Below are 24,520 nucleotides of genomic sequence, written 5' to 3' on the forward strand. Positions count from 1 at the left end.
CCAGTCTCTTACATGTTAACCTGGCTTTACATATATCCTTGATAGTTTTTGGAAAAATAATTTAATATTGTTTTATCCTCAGTTTCTCTACGGGAAAAGGAAGCTGTTGGTATGAATCACCTCCTTAACTGTGAGGAGTTGAATTGTGTTAGTTCTGCTTGCCAAAGCATGGGCATAAAGATGTCACAGTCTCTCCCCACACTCATCCCCCATTTCTTGGTGGGGGAAAAAAAAACAAAAGTAGTAACATTAATGCAACAAAATATTAACAATAAAAAAACCCCTCTCCTGTGAAACTGTAATATAATTTAAAATCAGTATTGTTCTGAAGTAGCTGAATTGTGTGATTTTCCATTTTGCCTTTTAACTGACAGTATACCCATAATTCTTGATGATGATTATTTTTTCTCCATTGATAATTTCTGGACCATTGGTGACTGCACTACCTATTGTTCTAAATTGTTGTCTTAACTACATTCTTTAAAAATATAATATTGAAGGCTCATAATATTGAAGATGACTCCAGGATGAATCCCGAGTTTGCAGACCGAATAAAACAACTTGATAAAGAGGCCTCTTACTACCGTGATGAGTGCGGCAAGGCCCAAGCGGAAGTTGACCGATTGCTGGAGATCCTCAAGGAGGTGGAGAATGAAAAGAATGACAAGGACAAGAAGATTGCAGAACTTGAGAGGTAAGTTTTGCAGCCATGTTGTGTGTTCTCAGCAGTGAGTGAACATGATTTGCTTAGTTGTCCATCACAGGTTGTAGTGGATTTGGAATGCACATGCATATTTCAAATTGGAAACGAGTGATGTGTGAGGAATAGGCCTGTTAGGGATGACGTTATGTTTCTGTGGGATACTCAAGAAGGCAATTGGCTTATCTTTTGAGGGCTTGTGTACTTCTTAAGTGTTTAAGAAAGTAATGGCCAAGTTTCTTGAGTGATGTCCCTCATCTAACATGTGTGCCAACAAAGTGTGTGAGAAATTGAGGCTCTGACTACTTGGAAGCTTAGTTTAGTTTAGTTTAGTTTAGTTTTGTTTTGTTTTGTTTTTACCCGTGAAAGACAAGCATTTGTGGTTTAGGTTTGTTTCAAGCAAAAAATGTATTTGGCAATTCATTCAAGATAGGAGAAAGGGAAAGGAGCTCATATCCTTTCGATGTTTTTTGGCACACCACAACAAATTCATCTGGGATGTATCTTTTAAGAGGACCTTACAACATTTGTTAAATAAATATGTTTGAATAGGGTCTAAGGCAGGCCTACCTGATAGCAAATTCTGTCTAAAAACAAAGAAGGTTATATCAGGGTTCCAGAGTATTTAGAGTTTCAGATAAATCATATCCATATTGTATTTATATATAAGATAGCCTCTAAAAATAAGCTTTCTATCAATGCGTTTTCCTATATTTCGTAAAAGAAAAGAATTTCTGAATAATCTTATGTAACTCCATTACCTCTGAGGATTTCTTATTGGTTCAGCAATAAGGCAGAATTTGTCTTTCCTAGATTCAGTCCATATGGGAGAGATGAACAAATTTTGAATAAATCAGTGAATGTTTGCTAGCTCTGATCAAGGCACTTGTGAGTCCTGACAGGACTTTAAGACATATGCAGAATAGCTCCCTGTGGCCTGTGGATAGATCATAGGCTCTACAGACAGAAGGATTGGGGTTCAAATTTTGCTTCTGCTTTGTACCAGCCATGTGACCTTAAAATGTATTATACTTTTCAGGTGCCAAGTCCTTGTGGGATAGTTACATCATTAGGAATAATTGAATGCTAAAACAAATAAATTCTCAGTATTAAGTGGCCAGGTATTAAATGGATAGGTCAATTCTCAAATTTTCAACATTTTCAAGTATACTATTTAATATATTCAAACTCTAAATCAATTAATATTTCACTTAAAAACCTTAGTATTAGTTTGATGATAACAGGATTTTTATACAGTGTGACCAATTTTAGTGATTAAGTCAGAAATTTCTTTTCCCGAGATAAGTGTACAAATTAAAATCCTTAAAGGCTTAATATTAATTTTAAAATGTGGGAATGTTCTGCCAGTTTATTGGTTCTTAAAAACACAGTTAACTTTAGATATATCTATATGTCTACTTTGGAATTGTATATTAGGACCAGAATTTTTCCTGAAAAGCTGATGTTAAATCACAGGGACGTTACCATTGCCATCTCTTTTATTGGTGAGAAAACTAAGACCCTGAAAGGTTGAATCACCTCTTGGAGATTGGTCCTGTGGTCAGAAATAGGCAAAACTCTAATGTATGTTTCCTGACTCCTAGTCTCTTGTTCTGAGAAGCTGTGAGCCTCTGAAGAGCATAATATTATCTATGCCTTAATAATATTAGAATAGTAATTATGATAATAATAATGTATTTTTTGTGCTCACTGCTCTGCTGAGCAGTTGACCTGTAATACTGTATACCATTTAATCTTACCAACAACACAGGAAGTATCATTTTCTTCATTGCATAGATGAGAAAACTACATAACATGAATGACTCACACAGATTAATTAACTATATGTAACTTCCTAAAGCTTTCAGAGCTTATAAGATTCAAAGTCAGAATTTGAACCCAGGTCTAACAGGTTAGTGACTGAGAACAATCCTGTCCAACAGTGAGCCAGAAGGAAGAAGGTAGTCCAGTAGCACTGAACAGCCACATAGCCTGCAGAGAGAGAGAGAGAGAGAGGCATTGCTGCTGGGCCACAGGAGATCTGTCTCATCTTTATTAGCTTTCATGAGAGAAAGTGATGTGCCCCACATTTTGAAGCTCCCCAGAACTGTAACTGAAAAATCAGGATCAGCTACTATAAATATTTGCATAAAAATAGTGTAGTCATTCAGTTAGACAAACAGGTCTTAGCTGGACACTAGTGCCATTAAATCATCAAGAATATTCACATTTTTATATCCTCAATATGGAATGTATTAAAACAACAGTGATTTTACAGGCATTTATCTTTATGTACTTTCTGCACATTTTCTTTATCTCTGCCTTTGCCTTTCCTTAAAGCTGATGCCTCCCAGGCACTGTAATTCATAAAACGTGTGGTGAGACTTGAGTCTGTCCCAGTTCTCTGCCTGCCTGTGTCTTGGGTCCAGCAGCAGAACATAGTCTGGGAAATGTCTGAGATCCAGCCCCAGCCCAGGCCTGAAGGAAGTTGGGGGCGGGGGTGGAAAGTAAGGGGAAGTTTCTTGGGAAAAGAAGAGCTCAGCCTCGGCCTGGCTTTCTGAATCATTATCTGCTGGGCTCCATGTGTATTCTGACCAATTCTTGTTTGTCAGGCAGCCCTTTTCAAATTGGGCAATATCTCCATTTTCTGGCTTAGACTACAAAATTCCTACCTCGTAATGTGGGGAACTAAAGATTTCTTAGCAGTGTGACATATATCTCCATTTTGGACTCATAGGGGAGTGTTTGCAATTAAGTTTGTGATTTTGAAAACCAAAAAAATTGAACTTGAAATAAATTTGTGGTCTCTGGTCTGTAACGTGACCTACCAGAGTGAAAAGACTTCTTTTTAAAAGCAATGAGTGTTCTAAAATATTCCAGAACTTCAGTCATGTGCAACAAAAGGTTCAGGGTTAGGAATAGCATAACTCAAATGACACTGATGCTGGCCTACTTCTCTCTCAGAGGGCAGTTCTTGTTTGCTTTCTGCTCTGCTAATCTTCCCATTTTTAATTTTTTTTTCACAATGTATACATTCCAAATCACATATGCCTGGCACTTACAAGGATGCATTTACCTCTTAAATTCCACGTGAAGGATGTTTTACATCAGCCATTAACGATTTTGCTTTTCAAAATGCATATTGCTCCAGTGTGGTCCCCATGTGCAGTTTTTCCTATAAACTTTTGCACTTGATGCTGATGGCTCAGCAGGGAGCTTCTGCCTTGGACAGCAAGTGAATGGACTCTGGGGAAGGTTGACACAAAGTGGGTGAAGGGCCTTGAACACACCCCTAAGTATTGGTCCAAATCAAGCTGAAGTCTTTATTTGATCGCTGGTGCTAGATACCACATCTGCTGTATGATCGGATAGGTAATCAAACATTAAAGGGACTGAAATATGTGGTCTTTCTGTGTCAGTGCCCATCAACGGCTCTGAGTTTCATTTAGAGTTTCAGAATTAGTTCTGCCTTAGGGGAAAGAGAGAGGCTAACAGATCTCTTGTCAAACAAGGTCTGCTGCCACTATGTTTCTGCATCTCAGCCACCGAAAGGTATCAGTCAGGTGACCATTCATGTAACTATCCTAAATATAGTGGGGGTTTGTTGTTATTTGTCTAGGGGACAGGAAATGGCCAAATCAAGCCCTTGATCACATCCCTCCCCACTGTGGAGAACAGCGTGTGTCCTTTGGGGTTCTGCTCTTAACACGTAACGTCAGAATAGAAAACAGGTAGCACTTAATTATCTGGATCACTGACTAAAGCCATCAGACATTCAGACACTTGAGAAATCATCTTAGATTCCTAAAAGCACCTTATCTAAGGTTGAGAAGCAGACTGTTATTTTTCCTTCTGAATTTTTTCAATAATGTGATGACATAATTTCTTTGATGCCTTTCAGAACACTTTTAACAAAATGTAAACTAAAGCTTTATTTAGAAAAATGGGATACTGTGTAAAGTCTCATGCTAGATGTCTCATGTAGAAGTCTCATGATACATTGAAGAAACCTTGTACCAGTTCTCTTTGTTTTGATATAAACTCTTCTTGCTGAGAAATATCCATTTATATTTGATAAAGTGTTTGAAGAAATTTCAATAAAACAAGTGGCAGATAGTTTTGCACCTTCCCTACCAACCCTTTGGGGAAGGTCATGGATGCCTTTGAGAATTTGATGGAAACTAGGAATGCTTGGAAAAGTCAACTAATTTCAAATGTTTGCTTGCTATTTCAATTTAGGATGCTCTAAAGCTTGGCCATAGACCTCAGTTTGATATACTTCTCTGATCCAGAAGAATTTGAAGCAACAGCTGGGGCCAAAGTTCCCACAGTGATCATGGCTTGATCTAACTTATTTTTAATCAGTTGTGTGTTCATGATTACAAAATACTGTACAGGGGTATTTCAGATATGAGGGATTATTGGACCAATGCTTGCACCGTGTGTTTAATCCTGAATTTTCTCTTTGATTTTTATCATTTTGATCAACACTATTTTCATTTGAAATGTTCTTGTTTAAGCTTTCGTCTGAGGATTTATTTTGTTTTTCCTTCCTCTGTGAAATGCTTAAAACTACTTATTTATTTTAAATTTTTAAAAGTTTCATGTATTTAAGCAATCTCTGCATGCAACATGGGTCTCAAACTTACAACCCCAAGATCAAGAATCACATGTTCTTTTCACTGAACCAGCCAGGTGCTCCTAAAATTACTTTTCAATAGTATGGAATGGTGGGGTCCCCTTGAGTAGATCACTGGTATCCTATTTGTTCATTCACTTTGTTGTTTTACAAAGAGCATTAAATAGATTCATAAAATAAATGTCCACTGTATGCTCCTGTGGTAGCTTGAAGATCATCACTTTTTTTTTTCTTTTAACTTTTGCTTGGATTTGGGACTTTATTATTTTGATCAATAGGAAGAGCATCTTAAATATTTTTGCACAAATAAGTTATCAAGCATCTGGATATTTTCAGGGATGGAAGTATGATCCTCATTTTTACAACTGAAAAATAATTACTCTCAACTTTGGAAGTTGCTCTGTCCTCCCTTGGGAGGCTGATGGGCGGGCAGCTCCTCACCCAAAGCCCTGCTCACAGTGTCTTTTGATCATTGCTAGGTGCAGTGTTTTGTGAGCATGTAAAATGTAAATCTTTGAATGGAAAGCCAAATTGTTCAGCTCCTTTTGATTTTCAAAGAGGAAGGAAGAACATCTCATAAGATGCAACCATCCAACTTACTGGTTCAAATAAAATCTTTCTGACATCAGTGCTTACCACTAGCTCTAATACCTTAGTAACTTCCATTTCAGTTTATTAAATAATAGAATTTTGTATGGACACAGATAGGAACGGTCCCTATGAATATTCCACCAGAAGAGGGCAAATTCTGCTGTTGCATTGCTACAGCACACCTCTGGTTCACACCAGTGCTCACAGTGATAATGCATGAGAGCAGATACTGGTTTCCTATGTGTAATATTTAATAGAACAGTTTACAGTGTGTGCCCAGGGCTTTTGGGGGTTATAACAGATAAAAGTTGCTTTATTGTCCTTCATTTGGTTATAAAACCTGCTAATATAACATCTGTTGGCTGTATGTTTAAAACTAATGCATTTCCTTCCTTTTATTCTCTTTTGCTATCCCTTTTCTTTTCTGCTTATCCTCCAAATTGCTGCTTTCACCCTTGCTCCAATCAGCTTGACTCTCAGGTCAGTACTTTCAGTTTTTCTTCTAACCGCCTTTCCCTCCTAAGCTCAATTTATTGCTTGCACTTGTTTAACAAACACATTTCTGAAATGGTTTTCCTCTGGCCACTGCATTTTTTTTTTTTTCCATTTCATCCCATGCCTAGGGAAGGTTTGTTTTATGAGAAAGCCATATAGGTGGGAAAGGGCAAAGAAGAAGATGGGAAGTAAATCACTGTTGGATTATTCGATACCTTTGATTCCCAGATTATACGACTAAGAGAAATCCGAGTGAAATTCTAGAGCATTTCTCCCAAGCAGCTCAGAAAATTGACTGTGTGATGATAAAACATGTTGCAGTGGAAAAAAACAAAATCCAGGATGCTAAATTTAACCTAGGAGAACAAAAGACCTGCCTGTGACACAGAAACTCAAAAGCTAAATTTAATAGTGCAAACCACTCAGACTTTTTGGTTAATAAATCACTATGTTTTGAAAGATTTATGATACTTTTTTAAGGTCACTTTTGAAAATTATCAGTGTGTTGGTAACATATTGTACACACATGTTATTTCCTGTCATTGTTTTGGTTTTTGACTTTTTAACTTCATTTTTATTAGCCGTAAGACGTACTTTAATTACGTAGGGCATAGCATATGGGACCAAATGTAAAACTAGATTCAGCATTGACTATGTGCATCCTGATATTAAGAAGCAAAATGAATATTTTGTTTTAGAAATGCATCCCAGATTTGACTCCTCTTAGATAGGAGTCCAAGTCAGTAACTGGTTCTCCTTTAAGTCAAGCAAATCTTCTCCTTATAATAATATGCAGTACTATCTAGTGATTTCTTCATTTAATCAATGCATTTACCAGATAGTGCGCATGGTATGATTTGGGCTACCAAGTCTTGGAAAAAAAAAAAAAAGACTCAAACTGATAGCCAGTGCAGTTGCTCTTTGAGAGGCAAGCAATGTTATTTCCTTCTCTTTATTCAGTATCTGTACCTGTGTGTCTATCCACTGCTCAGCACCTAAGCCACCAGACCAATTCATTTATGCCAGCAGCAGATAATTGCAAAGTGAGTCCTCCTGCCCATATATCAGTTTTGTCCCACTGCCTATTCCCAATCCCTATGGCATATAGTCCCTGAAAATGAAACCAAATCTCTGCTATTTCCACATACCACAGTGGGTGTCCCACAAACATCATCTCACTGAAGGAAGCCCATTCTCAAGAGTTCTCCTGTGATCTAAACAGGGGTCAAAATCATGGTCCTACAGAACTGCTCTCACTCAAAATCTAAGAACTATTAATTCACTTTCTGGTGCCCCTATGTGGAGATACAGACATCATAATGAAGGTTGGAGAGGAGGAGGTTGGCCACATCACATCCAAATCTTTCCTCCAAGCTTTGGATGCACTCCTTTAATGAAGCTTTAAGCTTTTCTCCTTGCCTGTATTTTTTGTTTTCTTTCTCATTTTGCCTTCCCTCTGCTGCTCCTGTTGATATTGAAGCCCTGGAGACCAGGGACCACTTTGGCTCCCACACTAAAGCTCCCTACCAGGACCTTTAGATTTGTTCTATAGGCATTCTGCTGTGTCTTATGTGTCAGAAAGCTGTACTGTGTAGTATTTAGCTTTTTTCAGTTTCATGGCAATTGAACATGAACTGTGACTCTCAGAAGACAGGATGCAGTATTAGGGCTAGGAGAGGTTGTGGGTACCAAGGGGTCTTTCTACAAGGGGCTTGGTATGTCGATTAGGTTTCGTATGTCGATTAGGTTCAGTCCAAGTCTAGTTGCGTGAACTATATGGTCAAATTAAGATTCAGATCATTTCAATATCGTTTAGCATCTTTCCCCAAATGAACACAATGGAGAAAATGTGCAATCCTTGTCAATGGCCTCTTGTTATATTTTTAGTGTAAGACAAATGGGGCAACCCTACTTTCCTGGAACAAAAATGTCTATAGGTCTTAGAAGCTTTCTTGAGCTTTGACAAGCTTCCAGAGTTAACTCTGCTTTTTTCCCACCACTTCCAAGTTTACCAGTTAAAATAAAATGAAATGGGGGCGCCTGGGTGGCTCAGTGGATTAAGCCGCTGCCTTCGGCTCAGGTCATGATCTCAGTGTCCTGGGATCGAGCCCCACATCGGGCTCTTTGCTCAGCGGGAGCCTGCTTCTGACTCTCCGCCTACTTGTGATCTCTCTCTCTGTCAAATAAATAAATAAAATCTTTAAAAAATAATAATAAATAAAATAAAATGAAATGGACCAATTCTGGAGAGGAGATGGATGGAGGGGATGGGCTAACTAGGTGATGGGTATTAAGGAAGACACTTGTGATGAATACTGGAAGTTGTATGTAAGTGATGAATCAGTCACTAAGTTCTACACTTAAGACTAATATTATACTGTATGTTAAGTAACTGGAATTTAATAAAAACTTGAAAAAGAAAAGAATAAGGGAAAACAATGTAAGAATTGAATTGAATACAGGATCTCTGGCACATGCACTTTCTTTATATGGCTCACAGTTGAGATATATATATTTGTGTGTGTATGCATATACATATATGTGTGTATACACATAACACATATATATATATTTTAAAAATGTATGGTCTTACTTACTATAGAATTTTGTAGTCTGTCCTGCACCTCCCTACCTCCCAATCTGAAGTTTGAAAACTTGACTAACTCTTGGGTCTTCTATTCTGTACTAGACTCTACAGGAAATCTTCCCTTACAGCTACCTTTTTAAATGGCCTCATTTCCTTTACAAACTCTGTACTTGAAATCAGGTGGACATATAATAAGGATCTGGTTTGGTAAAATGCAAATGTCATATTCCAGACCTGTTCACGTTCTCACTCCAGAAAACTCCACTTCTGTCAAGAATCTCTTTGCACAAAAACCAGTGGGAAGCTGTAGGGATATAATAGATCCCTGCATTGCACTCTGAGGGGAGGGCTTATGTGAAGTTTGCTCATTTCTAGGAAGTATCTGTGAGATTAGCATGTGATTTATGACAGATGAAGTCATCTAGATAAATGTATACAGCAATTGACTAAACAAACAAACAAATAAATAAATAAATAAAAAGTATCTTTTGGGATTCACTTCAAAATCCTGCCAGAGAGTTGACCAAGTAAAACTAGAAGGCTCGGGCCTTTCTGGGCTCTTCCAGGCTCTGATTTGCTTTGGATCCTCGGTCAGCTACTTCCTTATTTGTGCCTCAATATCCACCCTTGGAGAGGAAGGAGCTGTTTTTGGAGTAGGGCTTCTGGGTTCCTCCCTTTTTATGTCCCACAGAAGTGGAATTGGTGATGGACTGTGTGCATCTCCCTGGCAAGCAGGCTCCAGCTCATGGCTGGGGTCTGGCAGCAGGCATGAGCTCATTGTTACAGAGTCACTTCAAACATTTCCACCAAAATAAACTCTTTGTGATGTTTCCCCAAAGTTCAGTACTGTACTTCAATCTCTCATTCTTCTAGCAAAGGATGAAGTCATTACTCTTGGACCTCAGAGGCCTGTTGCCCAAAGAAATAATGAGAAACAACTTGCTTAGAGCCTTCCTTTGCTGTCCTGCAATTTGCTCTTTGCTAGGGTCAGTTCTTGCCCTGTTCTCTCCATAGACACCTAGTAGGCACCTACTGTGTGCTTGGCCTGGTACTATATGCTGACCTGGCATTTCTGAAAAAATAGCTGATGAAAAACTGCCAAATTCTTTGAAGAAATAATGTATATGACATTCTTAATTTTTACATTCATGATGCACATCCATCTTAATAATAATGGAAATAACGAAAGTAGAAGTAGAAGCAGTAGAAATAATACTGGGCGTTAACTAAGTGCCAGCACTGAATTAATCACTTTCTATATAGTATTTACTCAAAAGAACTGTATGATATTGGGCCCACCAATTCTTCATGTTGGAGAATAGAAAACTGGAGTTCACCAAAGTTGAATATTATGCTCAAGTTAATACAGCTAGTAAGTGAATAGATTGTTTTTTTTTTTTCACCTAAAAGCCAGTCCTTTCTGATATGCAAATGGAATCTTTTGCCACTTCTGCTCCAATTGCATTAAAATCTTTGAGAAGACTCACAGTAGGGACACCTGTGCAATTGTGTGGGATCCATGGTTTCCCACATATGAGGTTCATAGAATATACCCATGAAGCACTTGGGGAAATACTGTCCTGCCTGCCGTGCTGCTAGCCTCTGTCTTTGCCCTGAGATTCATGTCCTCCCTCCCTTTTCCCTCTTTGGGCTGATTTCTTCTCAGGTGTCACTTCTCCAACCTTCCCTGAACTCCTCAGACGGGTGCAATTTCCTTTGCCTTGATCTTCTTAGAGCTTTATCTGACCCTTTCCCTGGCCTGTGTTCAAGCCTACCTTGAATTAGGCTAGTAGATGGTGGCCTCCTTGAGCACTGTCTGGGTCTCCAGCTCCATGGGGTGTTGTGCCACAAACTGGAGGTGGCTGGCAGTCACACTCCAGTGTGCTGAACAAATGACTCTTGAAGAGAGGAACTTCCATTAACTTCATCTCACCCCTCCCACCCTCTACTTGGTCCCCATGGAGAGTTGCTGGTAGTAGAGTTGACTGCACTGGTGATCTTACAGCTTCAGACAGGAAGCCCTAAGAAAAGCTATGATCAGTTTTTTATTGAGCCAGATGCTTGAAAGTTCAAGAAACATAAAGACACAGATAAAAGGAAAGGTGAAGAGATCTTCTTCTGAATTTATTTCATTTTCTTCCTCCCTCTCTCCCTCTCTCTCTCTTTCCCTCTTCTGCTCCTTCTTCCTTCCCTTTTCCCTCCCTTTCTTATCTCCCTACTTCTCTACTGTCTTTCATTACTTCTTTCCACCTCCCTTTCTTTTCCTTCCCTTTGCTTTCTCTCTCCCTCCCTCCCCTTCCCCCTCTTTTCTTGGCTGTTCATTGAAATCCTTCTGCATGTGGGAGTTAGAGCTGGGTGTTGGGAATATAGCAGTAAAACAGACACGACCCCTCCCCTCATGAATTCAAAGACCAGCACTTCCTATAAGGAAGGATTTGGCCACTAAGAAAAATAGTTTGTCCCATTTATACTAATAACTGGAAAAGCTGGGTTTCAGGTGTTTTTTAAAATTCCTTTTCCTGTTGGGGTTGAAGGGGTTATCCACAGGTCAGAAAATTATTTCCCTCTTTTAGCTGCCTTACACTAATGCTGACATTTCTGGTGAAGTGTCAGAAAATTTTATGCCCAAGCAGAACTGGTAGAAAGCCAGAAATCAGTTGATTTTGCTTTGGGTGCAAATATTTTATTGGGGATGGAAAAAGTTGTTTTCCCTGATTTACAACTCCTGCAAACATAAAGTGGATTCTATATTTGGAAATGTTTTTGAACCTTTGAGGTGTAGCCAGGGGTTGGTTCTTGCACCTTTCCGACCTGGCCTTGGTAAGACTTGCCATGGCTAATGTTTTGCTGAGCCAGCTCCAATTTGTAGAACTAGGTCTTTATGCTCTGTATTATTTTTACTTTTTAACATTTGCTTGAGTGCCTGCTCTGGCTCTCTCTCTGCATTCTCTAGAATGTGAAGAAGATAGAGGAATACAGTTTGCATTGTAGTTGAAATGCTTTCTGGTACAGAATGCTTCTGAGGTTCCTTGGAGATGAGTAAAACCATTCTGAACTTGCAGATCTGTTAAAACAGTGACAACAACAGCAAAATCAAGAGAGAGTCCCAGGTGGGCCTAATAAGTCTTGGCTCCAGAAGAAGAGATGCCAAGGTGGTAGGGTTAACCATTCCTTTCCCCCCACCCCCACCCCCAACCCACCCCCTATTTCTCACCTACTCCTGGCTTTTGGTTGGTACTGCCATATGGATGAATATCAGCAAATAGTAAATCTCTCAAGATATGTTAGCCTTTTCTGTAAATGTTGAGAAGGGGAAGGAATTTTTTAAAAAAATAGTTTTTCAGTATTATTATAAATCACTTTCTAGAAAAATAATATCTATTTCCTTTATATGGCTTTTCTTATGAAATGTGAATTCTATCACTTCATTACCCACAATACCAGCTCAAATTGTAGGGAAAATTTATCCAACTAGTGACTGGGACTCTCTTCCGTATTGGGTAAAGGTACTTGGAATTTTCACACTGTGTAATTTCACATTTTTGCGAAGCCTACATTTTGGAGCGACCTATTTAAAAATGAGTGGGTACTGTGTATGTTTCTCTGAACAAAATACCTTATTGTTGATATATCTAACAAAGGCTTTGGAAATTTCAATAAATTTTGGAAATTTCTTTGTAAGAAATTTTGATAATTTTAAAGTTCTCTTTTTTAAAACTTTACTCTAAATTCAATGAATATAATACAGGTGAAGATTAATTGCAATATCAAGCTAAAGAAATATGAAAACTAGAATAAGAAGACAGAAATTGGCTGATTTTGCTTTGGGTGCAACTATTTTATTGAGGAGGGAAAACATTGTTTTTTTTTTTTTTCTAATTTACAGTTTCTGTAAAAATAAACTGTATAGAATTATTTTAGAAAATAGAAATAGAAAGCTTTAATTCTAGAAATTATAGAGTGAGTCAGGGAATGGAAAGAGATTTCCCTTTGAAGAATCTCTTGTTGCATTTATTTATTTATTTATAGTCCAAGAGCAGTGAGACTTGTCTTTTAACTTTAGCTTGCCCATTGACCTTCTCTTCAGGTTTTTTTTTCCCCTAATTGGTAACATTGTTAATATAAGAATTATTCTTATTGGTATACACAGAGCAGAGTGTATAATAATTTATTTTTGCAGTAATTTTTCCAGTGATAGTTGAAGAGTATGTGATCCTCACCATGTGTGGATGAATTATACTAATTTCTTGTGAGACCCCCACACGTAATTGTGTAGAGACACCGTGAGCATAAGCAACTCTTCAGACATTTTAATGTGTGGGAGAAGCAGAACTTCAGGCAGTGAATTGCTTTGCAAAATTTTACTTCTGATCCTGGGAAAATCTCTTTAGATAGCTTGGAGAACATAACCATTACTTCTCCCAGATGGGAACGTGAAGTCACGGAATAGTCTCTCAGTGGCCTTTGGTGTTGGTCAACTGGAATATTCCCATGACTGGACAGATCTCGATGTGATGTGTGAGTTGAAGTGTAAGAGAGTGGTTTTAAATTTAACTTCAGAGCCCTCTGCTATTTAATCATATGTCAGTTTGATGGTTCCAAGGACAGCATGATATGTTGCTCACAGATAATTACCGTGGAGAGAATGAGTTGGTTATAATAATGAATAGCTGGAGAATCTTCTGATAACCTGTGATGAGTGGGCCTTGGTGAGAAACACTCACCGGGCAATTGGCACATAGGTGTCCTATCATGCTGGTGAGTGTGGGTGCTCTTCTACCACCTATACATGCAAAGCAGGGGGCTTTTTAGGGATTCCTGAGTAGATAAAATAGCAGTGCTCTTGGATTTCATATGTGTTGTCTATCCCAGACCTGTTACTACTTTATATTAGTATTTCACTTATAATCCAGGTTATTCAAACTGCTATTGTCAGAATGTTACATGTAGAAAATTAAACTCCATCTTTAAAAGGAACACCCTCATGGCTGTGGCATGTTGGGTACACATCCAGAGGTCTTTAAGCCTCTCCCTGTGTTTATAATATGGAGACAATGTATTATACTGATCCCTCAGAAAGCTTGTGGGCACATGAACTGTTGGGCATGGAGCACAGTCTGACCCACAGCAGATGTTCATTAAGTGATGATGTTGTGATGAAGGGTTTCATGACAAGAATAGTGGGTGAGAGTATGGGGTTCATGCAAGGGAGAAGTGGGAGGTGATCTGTTCAGACAGCCTCCTTGGCTTTCCTAGAAAATTCTAGAAAATTCAGTTGCTGGAATAATGATTTTTAAGGCTTTTTCCTCTTAAGCCATTTAGAGACTTTGAGGGAAAGGTTGAAAAGAACCTTAGTCTGCTTAATGCTTCTTTCCTGAGGGATATGAATAATTAAATCTAGAAAATTCCATCCTTGTGTTTATTGAAAAATAGTTTTTTCAATAAGATTACTTCAGCCACAAGTTTTCCATATCTGTGCATATAAGGACCTTATGTTGAGTTTAGTCCAAGTACCCAAGTTTGTTCCTTTAGCCATTTATTTACTTTATTTATTAACTTACTCCCCTTCATCGAATAGTAATTGTATGCATGATCTGTATGAGGCCTTGTGGTGGAACTTGAACTATTCCTAGAAGCAGCATCTAGAAAGATGGAAGCAAATTGATAGGATTTATAGTATGATACTAATGCAAGTGGTATAATGAAATACACAGTTCTGCATCTTGATTTTCTTTCTTTCTTTTTTTTTTTTTTGATGTCTTTGAGATCTTTCCATATCCATATATACCTCTCCATTACTTTTTACTTTTGCATACAGTTCCATTGTACCTGTCTCCTCCTGAAGGACTTTGAGGTGTTTCAGATTTTTTCCTCTCATGTAGACTGCTATAATTCATAACTTTGAATAGGCTTAATTTCATATGTATATGACAGTGGTATAGGATAAATTTCTAGATGTGGAATTGCTAGGACAATACCTTTCTAATTTTTCTAGTTGCCATTTACAGAGACTAATCCATTTATAGTCCTATCAGTAATATATGAGTGCCTCTTTCCCCATTAACTCTTTCAAAGCAGTGTAGTTTTTATCTTTGTCAATATGGAAGGAGAACAAAGGCATTTAAATATAGTTTTCATTTGCTTTTATCTCATTACAGGTGAAGATGAGGCATCTTTAAATATGTACATAATTTGTCATAATCTTTTGTTGTTTTTTCTTATTTGTTTTTAGAAGTTCTTTCTATATTAGATTGATTACCCATTTGTCTGATTTGAGTTTAAAATGCTCCTTCCTGCCAATATACTTTTTCTAAATTTTGCGAATGGTTATATAGAAATTTATAAAAATTACCATTTTATAGTCAAACATATTCAGTCTTTCCTATTATAGCTTTTCAATTTTGTGTCATAGTTAGAAACCTCTTTCATACTATAAGAACAGTTGTCTTGTAATTTTGGGGGGGGTATTTTTATGGTTTGATTTTCTGCATTTGGTCTTTGAACCATCTGGAATTTATCTTACTATAAGGTATGAAGTATGGATATAACTTTACTTTTTTCCAGGTCAAGTGAAGTTTAAATGTCACTTCCTCTGTTTGCCTTTCACTGGAGCTAGCCCAGCCCAGTTAGGTTTGTCTTTTATAAATTTATGTAACTTCCCACTAGAACATGAAGCACAGTCTTAATTCTTGTTCAATGTCTATCCTCTGGTCTAGAGTGGAACTTCCATCTGGAGAGGACCTGTCTTATCTACCCAGTGCCTGTAAAATAGTAGACACTTAATAAATATTTGTATAATGAATTAATAACATGACTTGTAAAGAACTGAAGTTATGAGAGGGTAGAAATTATGAATAACCAGAAGCTACGGAAAGATGCGCAGGTAGCATGTGAGCCATCAAAGCTGACATAGAGGGGAACCAAGTCAACACAGTGGTGGAAGATTAGATAGCTATTGTTATATAGGACAATAAAACAGCCCGTGTTTAGAGTTACCTTGGACTCTGGATGGCTTTCCCATACCCTTCACTGTGAGACTCAGCAGAAATACCTGAGCTTTCTCAGCAGAAATACCTCAGCTTTCCCTGGGTTTAGTGAGACCTGCCTACATGATTGAGATCCCTGCCTAACCGTTGCAGGATGTAGGAGCAGGTGTGAAAAGTATGGCAGGAGCTAAGAACAGAGAGGTTTTGTCCGAGCTGTGTGTTAGATGCTTTGGGACAACTAGGTAGCTCTTTCCTAATAGGCATATAGGAATGAAAATCTGGAATTGGACAAAGAGGCATTACTCATGACAGAGTGTGCCAGATTCAGTATGAATGTCATGGGCATTCAGAAGGTGGAGGGTTCAGGGAAGTTTCTATGAATGTGATGGTATTTGCACTGGACAAGAAAAGTGGAAAGAATTTTATCAGATGTAGAACTAGGTGAGGAGCATGAGCAAGGGCAACAGAAGTAAGAAGGTACAATGCCTAGGAGAGAGGGTAAGGGATTCTGTAGCTTAAGTTCTAGAATAAGGAGAAGCATGGGCAGTTAAGGGTTTGTCAGGACAGGGAAAGCCTTGAGTGCTTAGCTCAAGATCTTGAACTTGTTGAGTCTGGGAAGAGCAGGCAAGAGTATCTTCCAGGAGGATGAGCTCTGTAGCACTGCAGGGCTAGAGAGGTAGGCAGTAGCCCAAGCTAGGAGGAACAATGGTGCTAAAAGAGGATGGTTGTACTAGAGGTTGAAGGGGGAAGAACAGGGAAGAACAGGCTTAAGAGATGCAAGGATAGTTAATAAAACAAGCAGACAGACAAAACACAAAAATCATCAGCCTATATATCTGTCCTTTATTTTCTAGAAGAAACTAACAGAAAATTAACTAGAGCCAGCAGGACGGGAAAAACAAATAAAACCTAGCCACTTTAATAGCAGCAAGAAAATAAAGGTGTGGTGGCAGAGATTTTTTTGCACAACAGGTCTGTAGTTATTGTTGCCGTTTCAGTAGCAGAGAAACCAAAAGACTTAGTTAAGTGCGTATCTAGTGCTCTACATGATGCTGTATTTTTTAGAGCTGATCACACATCTTCTTTATGCCAGCTCCAAAACTGTGGGTGCTATTATTGGTCCCATTTGTGAAAAGTTAAGTAACTTGCCCATTGTCACACAGCTATTAATTAGTGGAACCAGGATTCAAACTCAGCTGTTCTGACTCCAGAACCCAGAATCAAAGACTGTATCCTATTCCACAGTGAGAAGTTTTGTGCTGGGATAAATTGGTTTGGCGCACTAACTCCTGATACCATAGGGACCACTCTCTAATGTGCTTCTTTTGGGGGTGGAAAACTATTTCTATAACACAAAGGATTCCAAGCGCTGATGAAAACCTCTTATAATGGAAGTTGAGAAGCTGTTTGTGTTGGCAGTTTCAGCAGCCTTTTTTTGAGCTGCTGGTCTGAGTCTTCACCCTCTCTTGAACAGGAATGTGGAATTCCTCTTTTTGAAGTGACTTGGAGTGGGCTTGGTGAGTGGGCCTCCGTGGAGGCAGTGCCTTTGTAGGCTAGAGACAGTCATCAGCTCTGGATGGGCTTCAGGAAACCTGCACGGCAAAGGTGGGGGAAGACCTCAGGCCATCCATCCTCCTGCCTGCTGAAGACAGTTCCCGGTGGGGAATTCTGGGGAAGCAGCCAAGAGAAAAGATGTATTTCCAGGAGGGGTTTTCTGCTTCTTCCAGGAATCATTCTTGGGACAGTTCTTCATGGCCCCACACAGTGTGATCAGAGAATCCCAGCAGCATAAAAGCTGAAAAGCAATGAAGGCCTTTTTTTGTGATAAATGATGGGTTTCCTTTTGGAATAAAGGAAAAAACAGCACAAACAAAACATCTCTCTGATAGAGAGAGGGTCTTCTCTGGAGCACAGGATCTGTATCTCCCTTGATCTTGTCTGAGGCATGTGGGAGGGTTGGCAGCACATAACAGAGGCTGAGAATTCAAACCCGTGTACTAATGCAGGCAGTCATCATACTATGGAATCATTTCTTCCTCATCATTATGGCTAGGTCAGAGGGCAGGTATCATGCCATCAAAATGTAGCGTCTTCCTCCTACAGAGTTTGGGTGGGTTTGTTTTGTTTTGTTTTTAAACTTTTAAACTTTAAATTCTTAAGCTTTAACAACTTCGTCTGTGTGCCTGATAGAAAGGATCTGTGTTAGCTTTTCAGTTTTTAGGGCTGCTGGGGAGAGCAGTATTTCTTTTTTGTTTGTTGTTTGCCACTTTGGTTTACCTTCTCATCTCTCATAGGTGTTTTACTTTTGTTCAGTCCTCTAAAATGAAGATGTTTTGGGTGGAATGATTAGCATAGCTTTCCTCAACTTCTCTACATTTTAAGTGTTGTTTGTAGATTATTTTTTATCAATCAACTAAGTTTTGTGAAGTGTAAAAAGCACACAAGACTTTTCTGAAGACCCTATTTTTTTTATAATTTAGATAATTCTGAATTTCCAAATTTCTAAGGAATTAGAAAACTTTGCTGCCATTCATTAAGTACTTTCCATGGGCCAGCCTCTGTGTATAAAACACTAATGTGAAATATTTTTTCTAATCCCAAAAACTTTGTAATAAGGGCAAAGAAAATCTTTGGAAAGATTGACAAAAAACACTTACGTGTAAGAGTGGTTATTGCAGAGGTGGAAGGGAAAATAAAACCTTTGTTTTTACAAACTCTTTTGTACTGTTTAATTTTTTATTATGAGCGTGTATAATTTTGAAAATTAAGATATAATTCATCTATAATAACATACCCTTTTATGGCGTATAATTTAATTGTTGTCAGTGTAGTCACAAGGTTGTGCAACCATCACCACTATTTCCAGAATTAAATTTTAATCACCCCAGAAAAAACACCATACTCATTAGCACTCACACTCATTTCTCCAATCATCCCCCTACCCTACCCCCTAAGCTACTTTCCATCTCTATGGATTTGCATGTTTGGGACATTTCATATAAATGGGATCATATAATATGTGGTCTTTTGTGATTGGATTCTTGCACTTAGCATGATGTGTTTGGGTTCATTGATATTGTGGCATGTGTCAGTATTTTGTTCCTTTTTATTGCTGAATAATATTCCATTATGTGAATATTACCATATTTTGTTCATATATTCATTAGTTGATCAAGTTTTGGGCTATTTGTGCTTTTTAGCTATTCTCAACAATCAAGTTGTTGTCTGAATATTTGTTTTCATTCTCTTGGGTATATACCTAGGAGGGGAATTGCTATGGCATGTGGTAATTCCGTTTAAGTTCTGGAGAAACTGCCCAGTTGTTTTTCATGGTGGCTGTGTTCTTTTACATTCCCACCAGTACCATGTAATTGTCCTGGTTTCTCTACATTCTCACAGATTTGTTATGGCCTGTCTTTCTGATCATAGCCATCCTGGAAATATGAAGTAGTATCCCATTACGATTTTGATTTGCATTTTCCTAAAGACTAGTGATAATGAACATCTTTTCGTGTGCTTATTGGCCATTTGTGTATCTTCCATGGAGAAATGTCTATTCAGAGCCTTTGGCCATTTTTAATTATGTTATTAGTCTTTATTATTGAGTTGTAAAAGTTATTTATATATTATGGATACTAGACCTTTGTTAGATATATGATTTCTTATGTTCTCTTGTGTACAAGTAATTTTACACTTGCATTTGCTGTGTTCTATTAAAAACAGAACAGTTGACATTTTTTAGTAAGTTGGAAGGATGATAAGATTTAACAAAACTATGTCTCAGGAAAAGTACGTGATTTTGTATTATTATAATTAAATACGTAGCTTATGAATAAATTACCAGTTGAGAGTTTTACATTGACATTACTTTTTGCGGGGGGTGCATTGAGGTAGGATTAGGAACAGTTTGGAAATATTTAGGACTTTTTCAAAATGTAATCTTAACACCAGAAACATACACTATATTCTCTAAACACACATATGGTCACTTGATCAAATGGATGCTTACCCTCTTTTGGTGATATCTTAGCCATCTTGGAAATGGACTTTGCTTTGGATATTCTCTTAGCTTTTGTCTGTTGATATGACTGAACTTCAAAACTTGAGCCCCTTTCAGCCAAATAATTTGCCCATTCAAATGCTCAGGGTATGGCCTCATTTTATAGTGCCATAAAATGAAATTTAAAAAGCCTCTCCAGAGAGCTGTGCTTACCATTTTTTTCTTTAGTTGTTAGCCAAGCCAATAAATATTCTTAGCAGTTCTGTCATCGTATGTCCCATAAAACTAGATCTAATGATCAAATCTATGAGAGGATCCCAAGCACCATGGCTTTCTGTACAGCTTGAGAGGAAGAAGTGATCCACCTGATCATTAGACCCTTGGGTCTTCTGAAGCAAGACTTAACACACAGCTCTCAGAAGTGTAGACGAAGAGGCCCTTAAAGGGGTTTGGCTTGCTGAGCATCACCTGGCTGGCTGCTCAGGGAAGTGACGCTGTAACGGCCTGGCCTGTGGGGCTGTATGTTCCTGGTTCTCATGGAGGATATACCTGGCTGTGTTTGGAGATGGTCCCACGAGCCTCTGTTCTGATACATACGTATATGTATGTGTATTCCAGTTCCTGACCAGTGCCTTTCCAATCTTCCTGCTTTTCTGGCTCCTCAGCATGCCTTCTTGGGTTCTCCAGCTCATGGTCTCTCTTTTCGGAGGTCTCCATTAAAGCCTGGGATCTTTCTCAAATTCTTGACAGCCAGTAATTCATAAAGGGAAAATGAATTAACTCCATTTTAGCATAGCTGTAGGACAAGGAGAGTTGTTTGGAAGTGATTGCTGCAGGCTGTTAAGACAGCTACTTAGCTTTCAGGGCTGGCAAGAGAAGGATGAAAAGTAATGAGTTAACCTGCTAAGAATTTGGCCATTTTAATCATTTGAGTCTGGCTATACTTTGTCTCCATTTATACCAAGTGGGGAAACAGTTATCTTGATAAGCAGGGATTTATCTCACCCCACCTCTCAGTGGCTGCCTAGATTCGGAGTAGAATAGACCCCTTTATGTAGCAAGGGGAATGGGCATACTTACTTACTTACTTACTTACTCTTTGTATGAGTAAGAAAAAGAAAAAAAAGCCATTGGTATTTTTTCAAAGTTCTTATCAGCAAAGAGCATTACCAAGAAATCCAATAGGGTAGTGATGACATTCAATTTTATTTGTACCAGGAATGCACAGATGGCTAGAGTTAGCAGCTATTCATTTTTAGCACATATCTCTCATTAATGTTAGGGGGAATTACAACAGACCTATCAAAGGGGAAAAAATAGCAGAGAGTCTGCAGTATCAAATAAACGTGCATCATTTTTTGTACAAGGGTCACATACTTTGAATAATTCCTTGCTGTAATTGTAACTTTCCTTAGTTAGTTTATTCTTCTTGCTGAATTTGTATGTTGTCATGGTATTTTTAATGGCCTGAAGAAAAGCATTTCAACAAACTGCCCAGGTCTGAGACTTACAATTAGTCATTGCAGCTTGTGGGATCTTTTGTGAATAGCTCAATCGAGATGTGTTTTTACATAAAAGTTCCCCTTGATTAATTGCCCAGGAAATGCTTCCAGTTCATAGAGATTTGTAAATCTGTATCATAAAATATTCCATTCCCAACCGTTCAGTGAGAAACTTGTGATTTTTTTAAAACCATCATGTGTTCAGGTGTTGCCAGGACTTTTCTTTTAATCAGTTTCCACCAAACAACAATACAGAAAATAAATCTCAACAGCCAGGAAAACTAAAGTTCTTTATTTCCCTTCTACATTTAGGACAATACATAAACAAATAGTCCGATTTTCTGGAAGATTTAAATTAAAATGTAAATTTTTAAATAAAAAAAGATAAAATGGAAAAAAAATCAGTTAATTAAAAAAACAGGACTTGGGTTCAGTGGTACCAAAATTAATAAGAATTTGACACATTATTTTTTTTTAAGGATTTTTTTATATATTTGAGAGAGTGCATGAGAGTGCAAGAGACAGCATGAGCAGGGACAAGGGGCAGAGGCAGAGGGAGAAGCAGGCTCTCCACTGAGCAGAGAGCCCAACACGGGACTGGGTCCCAGGACCTTGGGATCATGACCTGAGCCAAAGACAGATACTTAACCCACTAAGCCACTCAGGCACCCTGATGCATTGTTTTCTAATAGAATGTTGCTTTTCGAATGGGCTTGCCTTGGATATGTTAAATTTTTAGGGGTTTTCAGTTTCTTCAGTTGGGAAAGGGGGAAATCTTTCTTGCTTCCAATTTCTTCTTTGGATGATGAAGAATTCTCGTTTTATAAGATGCAGCCAGAAAGAATTTGGTATTTATACTAGCAAATGAGCTTACTAGTAATAGGAAACATTGCCTAAAGTGAAAAATATGAAGTTGAGACACTAATAGAGCAAAACACTTAGTTTTTGCACTTGGATTCCTTTTGTTCTGCTTTATCTTGAATCTTAAATATTTTTCATATTGATCTAATTAATATTGATGATGTTTTTCTCATGAAAGTGAAAAAATTTTAATATGAGTTATCACCTAATAGTATAGGAGAATTAGTCTATACGATGTGAGTTTAAATTGTTTCTCATTTCTAAATTACATGACCGCTACATTTAATAGAGTCATTCGTCATCATCCTTTAGGAACTTTATTCAACTTCTACTATTCCCCAAACCTCAGCTGTTTACTGGGTAAATGGTTTCCTTGAATGCTGTGTGAAGAATGTGAGAGCAGGCTTCCTCTTGTCTGTCTGTCTGTCTTCACAGAATCTCAGGTGATATTTAGCCTCCTGTGGTATCTGTTTTATATAATGGATAGAGCCTTTGCCTAAGGGAGAGATGCTCTCATAGGTACTGCTCACGTGTGTGTGTGAAAGAAAGATAAATATATATGTATACATGTATGTTTTTGTGTGTAGTAAGGATAAGTAGTATGTGTGTGTGAACTAAATGTGTGTGTGTGTGTGTGTGTGTGTGTGTATCTCCAGATGTAAGAAACAGAGTATTTGCTGAGTTTTCTGTGGTAAGAAGAGAGGGTCCTTGGAGCTGCTGACAGGGAGTGGTTGTGATATAGCTTTGGGAAAACAATCTTACAGCCAAATAATGGTGGAGTTGTTTTTGTTTTTGGTTTTGGTTTTGTTCTTGTTTTTGTTCTTGTCTAGGTGGGAGGATTATTGTGGTTAGCTCTGATAAGAAATTGGCAAGTGAGGTAAATCCAAGAGTAGCAATGATAGGTTAGGAAAATGGCCTGAGTTGTAGTGTTTAATGTGTTGAAATAGAACCCAGATCAGCCTCCTTCTAATTTTAAGAGCCCTCTAAGCAAGTTGCTTGCTTTCTCATCCTCATATTTCTGGTCTATAATGGGGATAACAACACCTGTTGTTAGTGGTTGTTAGGAGTAAACATGTACCTTGTGCAATGCAGAGAGATGCTGATAAAATTCTACTTTCTATAGCATGCCTGCTTAGGAACCTCAGTCCTGGTGGCTGCTCTGGATTTTAGATGGGATTACAGTTCCTTAAAGTTGGGCCACCTTGCCCTTGGGAGCTTCAGAAGCATTGCCATCTAGGTGGAAATTAGAAAGGACATGAAAAAAAAACATGAAAAGAACGCCTGTGGATGTTTAGGATTTTACTGCATCCCTCCAGGTAAAGATCCTGTCATGAGGGGTGCCTGGGTGGCTCAGTCTTTAAGTGTCTGGCTTTGGCTCAGGTCGTGATCCCAGTGTCCTGGGATCGAGTCCTGCATCAGGCTCCCTGCTCAGCAGGAGGCCTGCTTCTCCCTCTCCCACTCCCTCTGCTTCTGTTCCCTCTCGTGCTCTCTCTAGCAAACAAATAAACAAACAAACAAATAAATAAATAAATAAAATCTTTAAAAAAAAAAAAAAAGATCCTATCATGACTCCAGTGTGAAACACTGGGTCCTTTCCGGAAATAGTCTGGGCCGGGAAGAAGGAAGCATGAGAAGGGTAGGGAGTCTACAGATAGGCTCTGGAGGAGGCCTCAGCGTTCACTGTATGTTTCAGAATCTTCCTGAAATGGACAGAGGTCTAAGCTGGTTCTTGGTATTCACTGATTATTTTGGTTTGAGTAACTGTTGTCAAGTAGAGGACCTTGGGGGCAATCCAGAGACCAGGAATCTATCGATTCACAAGAAGAAGTAGAGCTGCCCAATATATCTTATGAATGAGAGGTGGCTACGAGTTTTCACACCTTATACTGTGGAGCTAAGTCCTGCTTCACAAACCCAGGAGGACAAGAAATGCCACATCTTTATTTAAAGCCACTTAGATTGGACCTCAGATTGGAGGCCACACAACTAGTAGAGGCAGAGGCAGACATGTGATCCAGGTATCACCTCCAGAACCCCTTAGTCAGCCTGTCACACTGCCTCCTAAGGTTTGAGATTTTAACCGTGGAGCTGAGATAACCCAGGACTTCAGATAGGTACCATCTTCATGGCACTTCGTGAGTCCTGGGATGTGAGATTGA

The 24,520-nt window shown here is 38.4% G+C and overlaps 1 protein-coding gene across 7 annotated transcripts in view; it reads left to right on the forward strand.

Moving 5' to 3' along the window:
• ERC2 (ELKS/RAB6-interacting/CAST family member 2) overlaps positions 1 to 24,520 on the forward strand; it is a 923,400-nt gene that overhangs the window by 455,412 nt on the left and 443,468 nt on the right. For 5 of the 7 annotated variants that reach the window (XM_045078756.1, XM_045078755.1, XM_045078765.1 and 2 more), the window contains 2 exons: positions 501 to 694; positions 6,399 to 6,410. In XM_045078756.1, coding sequence (XP_044934691.1) covers positions 501 to 694; positions 6,399 to 6,410 — 206 coding nt within the window. The remainder of the gene's footprint in view (positions 1 to 500; positions 695 to 6,398; positions 6,411 to 24,520) is intronic. The other 2 variants (XM_045078764.1, XM_045078768.1) reach the window with 1 other exon arrangement.

Source organism: Mustela putorius, unplaced genomic scaffold, assembly GCF_011764305.1.
Source record: "Mustela putorius furo isolate JIRA1106 unplaced genomic scaffold, ASM1176430v1.1 tig00000095_pilon_pilon_pilon, whole genome shotgun sequence".
NCBI lineage: Eukaryota > Metazoa > Chordata > Mammalia > Carnivora > Mustelidae > Mustela > Mustela putorius.